This window comes from Corvus brachyrhynchos, unplaced genomic scaffold, assembly GCF_000691975.1.
Source record: "Corvus brachyrhynchos isolate BGI_N302 unplaced genomic scaffold, ASM69197v1 scaffold227, whole genome shotgun sequence".
Classification (NCBI taxonomy): domain Eukaryota; kingdom Metazoa; phylum Chordata; class Aves; order Passeriformes; family Corvidae; genus Corvus; species Corvus brachyrhynchos.
In genome coordinates this window covers 1846745-1860175 of record NW_008239290.1, presented here as the reverse complement: position 1 = coordinate 1860175, position 13431 = coordinate 1846745, and the positions used below count along the sequence as shown (strand labels likewise).

The following is a 13431-nucleotide window of genomic DNA, read 5'->3' as shown; positions in this document are numbered from 1 at the left end:
GGGCAGAGGTGGAAGGGGGTGGGCGGGTGGGGGTGGGGGGGGGGGGGGGGAAGCTAATTAGAAGCAATAATATTCTGTGTCTCCAGACCAAGCCATCTGACCACAACTTTTCTCTGATCTAATGTTACCTTTTTACACTTCAGTTGATTTCTAATAGGCATAAGTTAATAACTCAAATGTCAATTATCCTCAAACCTTTACCCATTCTTCCAGCCTGCATGGATAAAAGGCTATCAGTAATCTGATCTTTAATAGAAGTCAGCAACAAGCAAAGCCAAAATAATAAGAAGTAAAACAGAATTCAAAGAAGCTGATTAACTATCAGCACTAAAATTCACACTATGTTGATTTGAGAAGAGATAAGGACAGTGTGAAATAAAATGAAGTGGTTGTGTAGGCTCTTATGCCACTAACAAAAGCTATCAAAAACATTTTATGTTCTACTGCATTTGTTCTCAGGAAAAAGGATAACCAGAAGCCAGATACAATGATTTTCAGTTTTGAAGACAAGAGTTAGGGGTACACCACCAGAAAGAGAAAACATGTCTAAACTAGAAACACCCCTAGCTTGACAGGTTTCCCTCTTTTTCTACAACTAGAAATATGCTGATTTGGGGGGCAGAAAAGGAGACATTACTGAGTAGGAGATGATACAGAAAATAATGAGAAGTTTACTGACAGAAGCCACTGAACAGGTCTTATAGAAAAGGACACAGACATATGGGGCGCTGAAAGAAAAGATACAAAACTTTAATTAGATACAGCTGTCTGTAGTGAACTTAACTTCTGTTTTCTTTACATATATTAGCACTGGAAATAGTGCCAAAATAAGAGAAAAAGAAATAGTATTTTTTCACTACGTTTTCTGACACTGATGCTCATCCAGATCAATTAAAAAAGACAGAAAGTAGACAGGACAAGCGATTAGGCCATAGCTTTCAAGGATTGTAAAGAAAGCAGTGGTAATCTACTGATACAATCTGGATTGCTATTAGAGAGCTGGATTTGTTGCTTATGTTAGGTAACATGACAGAGGAAACAGCACTGCGAAGACTGACACACTAAGACGGGGGGGAAAAGAAAGTATCTTGCACTCCCTTTGTTCCCAGAGTATTCTTCACATCTTTAACCTTGCTTCTTCTGAAAAGGCTTATTCTGGAAGCACATTACTGCTCAACTGCCTCTTGCAACAGAGGGCTTGGACATACTTAAGATATTTCGCCAACACAGTCTTACTCTTACTCATACTCTATTACTCCCAATTGCTCTCAATTTTTCTATTTTTCATTCACGAAAAAGTGGTATATTGCATTGACTATGGAGTCAGATCTAGCATCAACTAACCCTGACAGAAGACCACCAACTGATGCCAAATACATTACTGACTTGCTTTTCAACTTGATTATCATACCTTCCCTGAAAAATCCCGTCCCAAGAAAGTGAAAGCTATTTTGCTGATCTCATCCAACAACTACACCAGTTAAACACAAGAAAATAAGGAACTTTCCTCATGCAGACCATTTATTTGTGTGTTAATTGTTCTCATGAACCATTTTTATTTAGATGTTCATCATCGTCAGTATTTCACAAATGAAAAAAATCAGCACTTCAGATGGGTATTTTTCCAGTAAGTGAATGCATCGCACTGGAACTCAAAAGGATTTTCAGGCAGAGAAGATCTGTAGACACCACAAAACCTTCTTCCCCAACCCATTCGCAAAAAAGAAAACAAAAAGCAAATTGACAACAGCAATACACAAAACATTGCCTAGAGTAGTAGGGAGAATGTGAGGATCTGCTTGTCTTTGGGATCCTCCCTTGGAGAGGTAGGAAGAGGCTAACCCTTAGATGTTGCAGTGTTATCAGAGGACTTCTAAAAACCTAATGACATCTTCAATACCAGACTACATAGGGAATGGGGAAAATAAAGTGGTTAAAGGTCCACCAAGGAACTTAAATCTTTTAATCAGGGTATCAGCTTGAGGTCTAAACAAAATCTGACTGAGGGTTGTAGTACCATGGAAAAGCAGGAAAAATACACAATTATTTTTTATTTTGTTACACAGTCAAGTGGGGCTTATTCCTACAAGAAATATATATATGCGTCCTGATAAGTCCATCGACCTTGATTTCTTCAAATACAAAGATACCTGTCTTTATTGTAAAGTCCTAATCAAGTTGTGTTATGCTCCTCCCCTGTATCATGACAGAAGCTGTGACCAGCACTACATTTTTTGTAAGCAAGTTTAGCTGCTGTTTGTATCCTTCTGAAAAGTAGTTGTTTCTACAGCAAGCTGAATTAAATTCCTTAAGAACCCCAACAAAATCAGTCAGGAACCCTCTTGTTTCACCAAGGGCTGTTTTAATCTTGCACTTCTTGTCCTTTTCCCCATCCCCACCACATGTACATGACAGCATTATCCAGCCTGAAAATCACAATAACAAATTATACACTTGTAGCTTCATAAAGCTATTGGGATATTGCATGCAAGTCTCTGCAAAAATCAACACGGTCAGTTCCAGAAAGCATAAGCAACACCTCACAGCTGTGTTCTGAAGTCTGAGGATAGGACACTTGTATAAAAAAAGAAAAAAAAAACAGGCCCAGATGAAAGACATATCCAAGAAGTGATGAAAATTGACAAAACAACCCTGTGAACAGACATTAAGAATATGATGAATTACGTTCACTGAGCTTTTATGAACTTTTATAACTCACTATAACACTGTGAGATGCTGACTGAAAGCATGGTTATTTTCACCATGGTAAATGGTTAATTTGTAGGATGCATGATGGCTGTAAATAGTAAAGACTTTTTAGCAGATTATCAGCTAGGGGGGAAAATACTGTGATAGGTGGTAACATTCAGTGTTTTAGATAAGCTTTCAAGACGTCTCCAGTTTTAGCTATATTAAAGTAACTGTTTAAGTAAAATGTAAGTAAATATAAATGTAAGACAGTACAAGAAATTTCAAAACCATCCTAACTTTATGGAGCTTTTTTAAAGCTCACCAAAGTGCTACTTTTACAGGGAAGGTGTTAAATATAAACTAACTGGCAACACAGGGTGAGAGGAAGATGAAGCAGCTGATATCCTTATGGATACATGTAGAAAGACTCACATTCAGCAAGGAGCAGTTTAACATATTTGCTTTACTGGAACAAGAGGGGTAGCAGATGCTTCAGAAAGCTCTTACTGTTTATTATCTAATACTTACCTAGCTGGTAACTGGACTGCTGCTTACTGCTGGTAACCAGCTGGAAAATTCATTTACTATAGAATTTGAAGAGTGGCTTCAGGGATAAATTTTTGTAGTGAGAAGAGTGTTCTGAAATAGGCTTCTCTTCCATATATCTACAGTATTTATTTCCCATCACAAAAGCATCAGACCAACCCAAACCTAAATCAAGGGCACAGAAACTCACTCTGCATGTAACTGACAGCTCATAACCACTGATGTTATCCCCATCAGAACATGACAAAGCACAACAGTAGAAGGTCGTTGTTTCCCTTTTAGCAACCAATGGGACAGCATGCTCCTTAGCTCTGAACATAAGAATCTACTATTCTTTATTTTTCTTCTTATAGAATTGTCTTATATCTATTCCAGATGACATTTTCTTATCCATTTTTACCGCTCAGTGCCTATTATTTTTGGTAGCTTTTCATCCCCATAAGAAATTTAATCCAAAACTAGAAAGTTACTGTATAACCTGCAGGTTACTCTACAACTCATTCTTGACATTCTTCCAACTCTCCACTCCTTCCTCTTCCACCCTTTCTTTGGCATAGAGGGAGCAGTTAAAAGAACAGTGTTTAACAGTGGAATCTATCCACAGAGCAAAGCAAAAGAGCCACAAGTAGAAGAGAAAGAATACCTAAAGGTGAAGCACAGACTGTGGCTGAAAAGTAAGCTATACCAAGCCCTACTTCAGTCGCTCTTCTTGTTTCAAACAATATGCAGGCATGCAAGAACTTAGTAAAGGTATTATTACAAAAATACTAGATATGGCTTCCAAAAGACTTCTAACACTGGCAGAAAATGTACTTATGTACTTGGGAACATATATGCTGTGCTCTGAAAATACCAAGGAGATTACTAGGTGACTAGTATTTTAGACTCAATAAAATAAACTTCAGTCTGCAGTCACAGAGCTTTCAATGGTTTTTGACAGACACCACAACACATATTCAGTATGCTCTGTCTCCAATATAGTTCTTTTCATCAAGATGCTATATGGATGTATTTTGTAATCTAATTCTTTACCATAACAAGTTACTGGAAACACTGGTGCTTCTGTTAAAAAAAAAAAAAAAAAGGAACAAGGACTAAACATACTGCACTATCCATGTCCTCCATTATTTCTCCAAGAAATCTTCACAGCATATGTACAAAATTCCACAGCATCCAAACAAGTATTTATATCTGTTGTTGGTGCCATCGTACAGTAGACACAGTCTCTGTATTTCCATCAGTAAAAGAGTATTGAATATTTACCCCATATAAATCATCAACAGAAATCACATGCTAAATTGTGTCAGAAATCTGGTATTTGTGCAGCTAATACACATTTCCTCAGCTCTTGCTCCAGACCTTCTGTTGGGTCCTTTTTCACGGCACTGCAACTAGAGCAAGTAGTGTAGCCCAGCACAGGCAAAATTTTTGTGTGGGTGCTGAGGACTCAACATCCCCCACCATCCACATGCTTTACTTAGGCTAGATCTAACCTGGTGCTGTGGACCTGAGGCCTATTAGCAACTGGCATGTTCCTGAAACACAGTCTCTATTGTCAGTTCAGCCAGAAGGAATCCTGGGCAGTCTAACAAAGCTTAGCCAGTAAGAGAAGTACAGGAAATTCACTTCAGAAGCACACACTCCCAAGTAAAGCTAAAGCAGACCTACCCAGAGTTCAGAGATGAAGACCAGAGATAAGTAACGCCCCTGAAGCATTTGCAGAAGTGCTCCTCAGTACAGCTGCTCCTCCAGAGCTGCGCTGTTGTGCCACACTACTCACTAAGCACATGAAGGTCTCTTGTACTGGAGAAACACATCTCCAGTCCCAGCCTGCACAGCTCTGCACTGGCACATGTCACTGCGGTGCCCAGGCACCACTGGCACCGCACAGCACAGCCATGAGTCCCCACATGCCCCCTGTGGGACCACTGCTCGCCTGTGTCCCCAGCCCTGCAGGCAGGAGCAGAGCAAGGCCCCTGGAGGAGACAGGACACCCACAGTTCCTTGGTGTTTGAAGCACGCATACATTTTAAACTGCTTTAGAAACAAGACGCATCTAAAGAACGTTGTTCCGCTGTACCTCAAGTCCACCCCTAATTTGGCTCCTACATTGCAGTAAGTTTTCAAAATTATTAATTCATCAAAAAGTGAGGCAGGTAAATGACACGACTTCAAATGGATACATCAGCTATTCATACAGCATAATAATTCAAAAAAAAAAACTGAACTTAATTACATTGCCCCAAATGACAATTACACTATGAACATTCTGCTGCTTATAATTCTTTGTGTGACTGTATTTGTTTAGCAAACAGATATTTAATCTTATTCTACCATTTACATTAACCATGTATCCTTAAGGAAAAAAAATCCTATTAATTCTATCACTCTCAGGATTTGTTTAAAGCATAGTTAAACAAAAATATATTCCCTTCTAGTATATGTCCAGTATTGTGGCATCTCTTGCTAATGTTTCACAAACCTGTTGTAAGTGTTTCTATTATAGTAGCCAGGATTACTCTATCTTGTAGCTTCCCACATATCCCAACAATAAGAATCAGCAGAATGTTTCTGGGTGACTCAGGTGAAGATTACCAGAAAGATCTTTTGCTAGTGGAGGGAAGGAAATTACAAAGGCCCTTGCTGTCTGTACAATCAGCTAACACTAGCCACCAGTTATCAGTCCTTGATTTTGTGCCGAATAGTTGCCACAGATTAAGTACAAATGTAAGAACTGTAGCTTCTACCAGCTGCTAAGGATCCCCATTTCAAGTGTCAAATGCAAACAGCACATTACATACTGTATGGCACAGCCATTCTCTGCTCTAGCTGATGATCCGCTGCTGTGCCCCAAGGCAGAGAATCAGATTACTGATTTAGTAACCTGAACGGTGTGCTGACTTTACTAATCCAATCCAACATACCTTTACAAAAGTTACAAAGTCAGGTACTTCATTCAATACTTTAATTTTCAAATGACATAACTGTCATTAAGCAATATTTACCTGCTTCTTCTTTAATAAATGACAAATCTTCTTCTGGATATGGGACTGATGGTTGCAACACTGAGCAATCTTCAGAGTTCTCTTCTGTATTAGGTGGTATATTATAAATAAATCTCTTTGCAGTTTGGTTTTTCCTTCTTGCTTTTCCAGGTTCTTGAACTGATTGTCCCTGTGCACCCATGTCATTCCACACGAAAACTTTTCCCTCACCTTGAGATTCATTTTCAGCCATTTCAGGTGAGCTGTCCTGGACCCAACTGCAGTCATTCATTTGGTAGCTTTCCATTTGGCCCTCATCAATAGGGTAGGGATCATTCTCAGTTTTTATGCTACTTGCCAAGTTGGTAAGGTTTCGTGTTGCCCAGAAGCTGGCAACTTTTTGATCCCTTGGAGATAAACCATCCCTACTAACAGATCTTCTGTTGTAATCCACTACAACAGTCTCTGGAGCTTCCGATTTTATACTTATGTTTAAGGCATCTTTAATGAAGTTGCGGCAGGACTGGACAACCTCCGTCATCTGAAGGTAGCTGGCCACCGACATCACTTCAATGGCGTTTTGGCTCGTAAGCACGAGGTTACCAGAATATAAGAAGTCCAAGATGACAGAAAAACCTTGAACAGCAACAACATCTAAATAGGTAACAGTGGTTTGGTTACGGCTTTCTTTGTTTGTAAAGCAATACAGAGTCTTAAAGAAGCGGCTGCCTGCAACCAGGATGTTCTTGTGAGCTCTGAAGACCCTCCCACTCACCACAATATTAACATCGCAAAGAATGCCTTTCTTCCTCTGCTCGTTGAGCTCTTGCAGGAGCTGATAGCAGTAAGAGTTCTCATTTGGCCTGCTGTTAAAATCACAGTATCCTTCATTATTCAGTTCTGATGGTAACTCTGCCTCCTGCAATTAAAAAACCCACAAACATAATTAGCTCTTAATGAATACTGTCCTTAATTCTTCAGGACTGTAATAAGGATATGAAAATAAACGAAAGGAGACAATTTTAATCAAACTATTTTTTTGTTATTTATGTTCTTGGTTACAAAGGCAGACAGGAATATATAATTAACAAGATATTTCTGAAAACTAAAAACCATGCTCTCATTCTGCACCTTCCACCCCCAAGTTTGTTTCAAACAGAACTAGAAGATTTGCCTTCAGGGCAAAGGAAGGGAAATTTCAGCCAAAAGTAAGTAAATACACAGTTGAGTGTGAAGTGCTTGTTATTCCTAACCCACACACATTAAAGATTCAGGAGTCTCTCTTTCCAAAGATTTAACTAGATGATTCTTACATATCCAACCCCTTGTTCTTCTCCAGAAATCTCCACTTAAACAATTAAGCAGAATCCTGATACGTGATTCAGCATTTTCTTCATGCTGAGATACGAATACATAGATTAGGCCTGTATGTCCCAATCTGTCCTGAATGTTTTAAAGGAAACATATTTCTAAAGTAGATATAACAGCAAAGATATTTCTTCTAGTTTTACAAGTTAAGCGTTTATCCTTTGTTTTTTAACTGTAGCAGGTTTAGGATTAAACAGTGTATCACATGACAAGCAGGCAAAATACTGCAGATAACAAAAAAACCCTCGACATAAGCTTCCATTACAATACCTAACTAAGACTTTCTTGAAATAAGCCTCACAAACTTTCCAGTAGCAACGCTGGCACACACTTATCACACACACACCACCTTTTTACAATGGGATCTCAAACATGGCTTCAGAATTTTGCTAAAACCTGATCTTTTCATACAATCCAACACCAAGAAATAATTCATTATTAAAGATTAGTTCAGTCAGGGAGAGGTCAAGAGATCTGAACTGGATTTTGGAGCACATAGAAGACTTCTAACTCATGTTTAGATAATGATGATTCAGCAGCTAGGATAATGATGGCAGCAGCTAGGAGAAAGCAGAAAACACAGACTGGCGTATTTGAGACCATACTTATATGGGGTTGACATATGCTGCCATCAAGAGCAGCAACAAAGACAGTCTGTTTCATACTACATCTCCAAGATTCTCTCTTCTTCCCTAGCAAAACTGGATAGCTCCAAGCCAAATCATTATTTTCTTCTCTCATAATCTAAAACACCTCACCGATTAGGGAGCTGGAGGTGTTGTTAAAGCTCACCTGCCTCAACATTATACATCAAAATCAGTATTAAAAAGGTAATGTTAGCACTGTCATGAGCCCATAATCTATGCTGGGACTAAAATACACATTGCAGGAAAGTACTACCCTTAATTTGAGACTACGGCAGAAACCAGCTACATAGATTAAAAAAGTCACTTTCCACCACACAGAAATTAGTGGATTAAATCACCTCACCTCAATTTACAACCCCACTGGAATGACAACTGAGGCTGTATCTACATCTAAAACGGTATTTACATCTATAAGCAGCAAATAAGGCCCGGTATAACCAAAAGAGAAACTGTGCCATTTCAGTATCTCCTGCAGAGAAATTTCGGTTTGCTGTCACATTCAAGTTGCTTCTGAATCTCTACCCTTCTCAGAAAAACACTTCATTGAAGAGGAAGAAATAAAAGCAATTAGGCTTTTATGTGAAAACAAGCAATAGATCTTTGCCCAACCTCATCTTAATTTTTTCTGTGTACTTTCTGACACACCCCAAGTACTCCCTCAGATTAAGGTTGTGAAACAGTTTGCCCCAAATGTGGGACAGCTAAGTCTGTCACTCTAAATTCTCAGCAGATTTGGGTTCTGGACTAGCTTCCTGTCACTTCAGCTATGGAGCACTGCATAGTTTCAAAACACCAATTACTGACACTGGATCAGATTAAGATGAAAATTATGGTACCCTAAAGTGTTGTCACACTCGTCAATCATCAGTGACTTGCACCTCACACAGTAAATGTTAGGTAGATGCTATGATAGCTGCCAATTTCATTCTTGAGAGCACATTAAACACTGCATAAAATTTAAAAAACAACCTGCAGCAGTTCTTTTCTTTTGACAAATGTCTGATTAAATAATAGAGACAGAGCACATTTTAACTGAGCAAGTATAAGTACCCAATCAAGCTGGGACCATAAATAAATTGATATTTACAGTGAGGGGCTTTTGTTTCCTGAGAACAGGACAAGCTCAAGGAAACTAACATTGTGCTCAGTTTCAAATAGTTAGACTTTTCTGCATACACAAAAAGATAAATTACTGTTTTATATGTATAATTCATTAATTAAACTTGCCCAAAAGCAAACAGGAGCAGAAACAGATGATCAAAAACTGCTACTAGACATTTAGTTTGTTAAGTTTTCTTTCTCCTACTGTTCCATCAGCATACTCTGTCCCTGGGAGGAAGAACAGTGAGGGCAGGAAGAATTAAAAGAAAACCCAAACCAATATAACCACAGATTCCATCTCAGCTGCATGTATATGAAAAGTAGTTATGCCACATTTTTTAATTCTCCACTACCACATCTTGCTCTACAGCAGTTCCCTGTGCCCCCAGATTAATTGGATCTTCTAACAAAGTAAGCTACCAGTAGCTTCTTAATCTGTGCAGCTACAGAGCAAAATGTTCCCAAAATATGGTCCCATCAGCTGCACACGATGCTCCACTGTCATTGTACACACACAGCATTGCTCACAGACAACTCAGCAATTTCAAATTGTTTCATTCATTGCCTAATATCAAACTGAGTAGTTTGAGGTTTAGTAAAAACACTACAGGAAAATACAGTAAGTGATAGTCTTTACTCCGAGGCCTGATGTCCTCCTCAACTTCTTTGCTCTGCTAAGAGTAAGTCAAGAAGTTAACTTAGAACACTGTAATGTAACTCTTACATCTGAAGCATGACTTCCATTCATCACTGCTCACATAATGCAAACAATTCCAGTTCGCATGGAAAAAATAACACATCAAAGGCCTTCCTCCTTTTGGAGAGCTTCTGCCTTAAACCAACATGCCTGTTAGGCTGGAGAAAGCTTTTCTGGCAGTATTTCCAAAGCTTCGCTTTAAATTATGTCCAGAGAGAAAATGTTTTAAGATGATGGTTTGAGAGGAGGAACCCCCAGCAGCCAATAAATCTGCATCTTATGGACCCACATTCATCAAAGAATTAAAATATTTTCCCACGATTTCCCAGTAAACATCCATTTCTTAAGATTCTTGCAACACAATAGTCTGTTTACTACAAAAAACAAAGGTAGTTTCAAGTTGATGATAGATTTCCTTAAGCTTTAATATGGAGAAAAATTATTTTAAAAACTAGAATAGAAAAATATTCAAGGCTTTGCTCTTAGAAAGAAGCATCGGCTGACAGCTCAATACCCTTGAATTACAGCAGCTGCAACCACTTGTGATGTATTTTGGCATTCCAAATTAAATGTATCCCAAAAATAAACCAAAATCATCACTCATTTCTTCATGAGTGTAATATCCAACAGACCTATAGAAATTTCCACTGCTTTACTGTCTTAACACCTACAATTTCCTTTCTGCGCTTGAGTGGTGGCACTATGCCATATGTTTATTAGCAGCTGCTAAACATGCCCCGCAGTTGAGGCTTGTCAAGTCCATAATACATGTGTGCTGTCTCCAACAAAAAGGCTGAAAGATCTCTCCCAAGTTTCATTAAATCTAAACGGCTTTGCTGCCTCATTATGTATGTTGGAAATACGGTCAGGGTACAAATTACCTACTGTTGTTCCAAGTATCTGGTATCACAGCATTAAGAAAAAAATAGAGCTATTGTTTTGGTATTAATTTAAACATATGTATCAAAAGAAATTCAAGTGCCATTAAGAGTATGAAAGGATACGGAAATTAAACATAGAAGGGAAAGAAAACAGAGATTCTTAATCAGGTTTTTGATAAAGCAGCTGTAACATGAAAGTACACCACAAAGAAAACTACACTGACTCCTGAAAAACTGCAAACTTGTGAGAAGTTTTTAATGGAAATCTAATTGCAGAGGGATGCACAAAGCAATGTTTTCCACTTGAAAAAAACCCAATCTCTGTACAGCTACCTTTGTCCCAACCTTATCTTTAATACAGTGCAGAAGAACCACTGACTCATCTATCCTACTGTTTCATTTATTATTACAGTTACTACAATTTTCTCTTAAACTATCAGTGGTATAAAAGCAGAGATTCATTTTTACAAATATTCCCATGACAATGAAAGGTCTTCAAATAAACACTTACATTCTTCAAATACATACTTACATTAACTTGTAGGCTACTGTGATAACAAGCCAATATTCTGTCCTCCCTTCCACCCTCCCGGTATTTAACAGTTTTACAAAAGACGGAGGATAAGTGGACAGAAAGAAAACAAAAATAAACTGAGTAGGGAAAAATGCTTGGAATAGCTTTTATTTAAATACAGGTAAAACAGAGTGAGAAGCTTCCAAGTGTGGCAGGGATTAGCAGCATCCACCAACACAGGAGGCTACACAGTGACAGAACATAACTTCTACAGAGTAACCATTCACAACTCAAAGTTGGAAACTAAGCAACAAGACGGTAAAGAATATGCTGCAATAGCATTATGCAAAAGTGGAACATTTTCAAAGATATGAAGAGGTAACAGAAACTAAGAATGAAAGTTTCTTAATTAGAAACAACTAATTGAAAGCAAATTTGGCTGAAACACTGCAGAGTGAATAGCAAACCCCAGAAGACTGGAGAAAACTAGTAAGACGACCTACTACCATGAAACATCTGTAACAGTAGCTGCTATAAAACTACACTCACTGAAAAGGTAGTATTAATCATCTTGAAGGTGAATGTTGCATTTGTAAATCCAAAACTAATATTTTGGATAACCAGTATTTTGTGCACCATAAGGTTTCCCTTCCAGTCCTGTAATAGCTTCACATAAAACTTGCATACATTTTCCAAGTAGTTCTAAGAAAACTATCGTTCACCTAACGTTTTATCAGTCATCCTGTAATCCTGATATCCTGCTCGAACATTTGACTAGCAGCTCTTGTCCAAGGTACCCTGAGCTCCTTAGAGTGCTCAAGCAATAACCTCAATCCAACTATCGCATTGTATTTCAGACTCCAAATAAAGCTATCCAGCCAAGGTGGGTGTTTTAATTAAAACTGAATTCTAAATTCAGAAAAACTGAGTGACTGATCAATTAATTCCGGCTAACAGCCTAACAATTCAAGGACTAGCCTAACCTGAAGCAATACTAGCTAATACCCGCAAGCAAGTTGAACGCCAGCGAGGCGATCGAGCGAACTTCAGTAGCGCAGGCATCCCTAGCAGAAAAGGCTGCAGAAGGCTGCAGATTCAACACAAGTATTCTTTAGGGGCTTTCCATCCCCATATATTCTAGGGCAAGCCCTGCCTCATTCGTGAAAGCAGCCAAGAAACACAGTGATTTGAAGTTCAGCGGGGAACGTGAAGAGTTTCACTACTCCTATAGCGTTAGAGCGACGCTGGCATAGTAACACGGCTTGCAGGAAACCACATGTTTATCTCAAACACACACCAAGCGATTGCAGACTTCTTGCTCAGCAACTCAATCTAAAGTAACGCAATCGGGGAAAAAAAGATTTCAACGTGAAGGACTTGAGTACACAGAGTTATCCGATTAGTGAACCGGGGCCACACCGCTAAACACGGCAGAGCAATTCCAATTTCACGCCTCCGAGTCCCCATTTCACAAGCGGTCGCCGGCCGGACACTGGCCTCCCTCCGCCTGTACCGCAGGAGGAAGTTGTAACGAGCGTATTTAAATCAGTGCTGTGACACTGGGATTCGTACGCAACTTTTTTCCCACATCGCCGGTTTATCTTCACGAGATAAACAGATGAACTAATGAAAGCGGTAGCCGCCAGCGCCGGACGGATAACGGGAACGGAGTACAGCCCCGAAAAACAGCTCGTGCTGCGTTTGTGTGCCTGCCCGCATCCAGGGGAGAGTCACCCCAAATCCCAGATGGGGCTTTCACGCACGTGGGCACATGAAAACCTCACCGATGCGAAAGGGGAGGCCGGGATTGCCCCTCCCTCCCCGCCGCCCCCTCCCCGTCCCGTGCCGTGCTGTGCCGTACCTGCTCGGCGCTGCCGGGCTCGTTGAGGCGATGCTCGGCGGAAAGGTGGTGCCTCAAGAGCAGGGTGCGCTTGTAGTTGCGGGTGCCCCTGCAGAGCTCGTCGTGCCCCCCGGGTAGGGGCGGGCCGGACATGAGCAGCTC

General features: G+C 39.6%; 1 protein-coding gene across 1 annotated transcript in view; it reads right to left on the bottom strand.

Moving 5' to 3' along the window:
* The window catches only part of ZBTB10 (zinc finger and BTB domain containing 10), a 52639-nt gene that overhangs the window by 13523 nt on the left and 25685 nt on the right, over window positions 1-13431 (bottom strand). The window contains exons 3-4 of the mRNA XM_008638448.2: window positions 13291-13428; window positions 6243-7140 (exon numbers count right to left, since the gene is read on the bottom strand). Of these exons, the coding sequence (XP_008636670.2) occupies window positions 6243-7140; window positions 13291-13428 (1036 nt within the window). The remainder of the gene's footprint in view (window positions 1-6242; window positions 7141-13290; window positions 13429-13431) is intronic.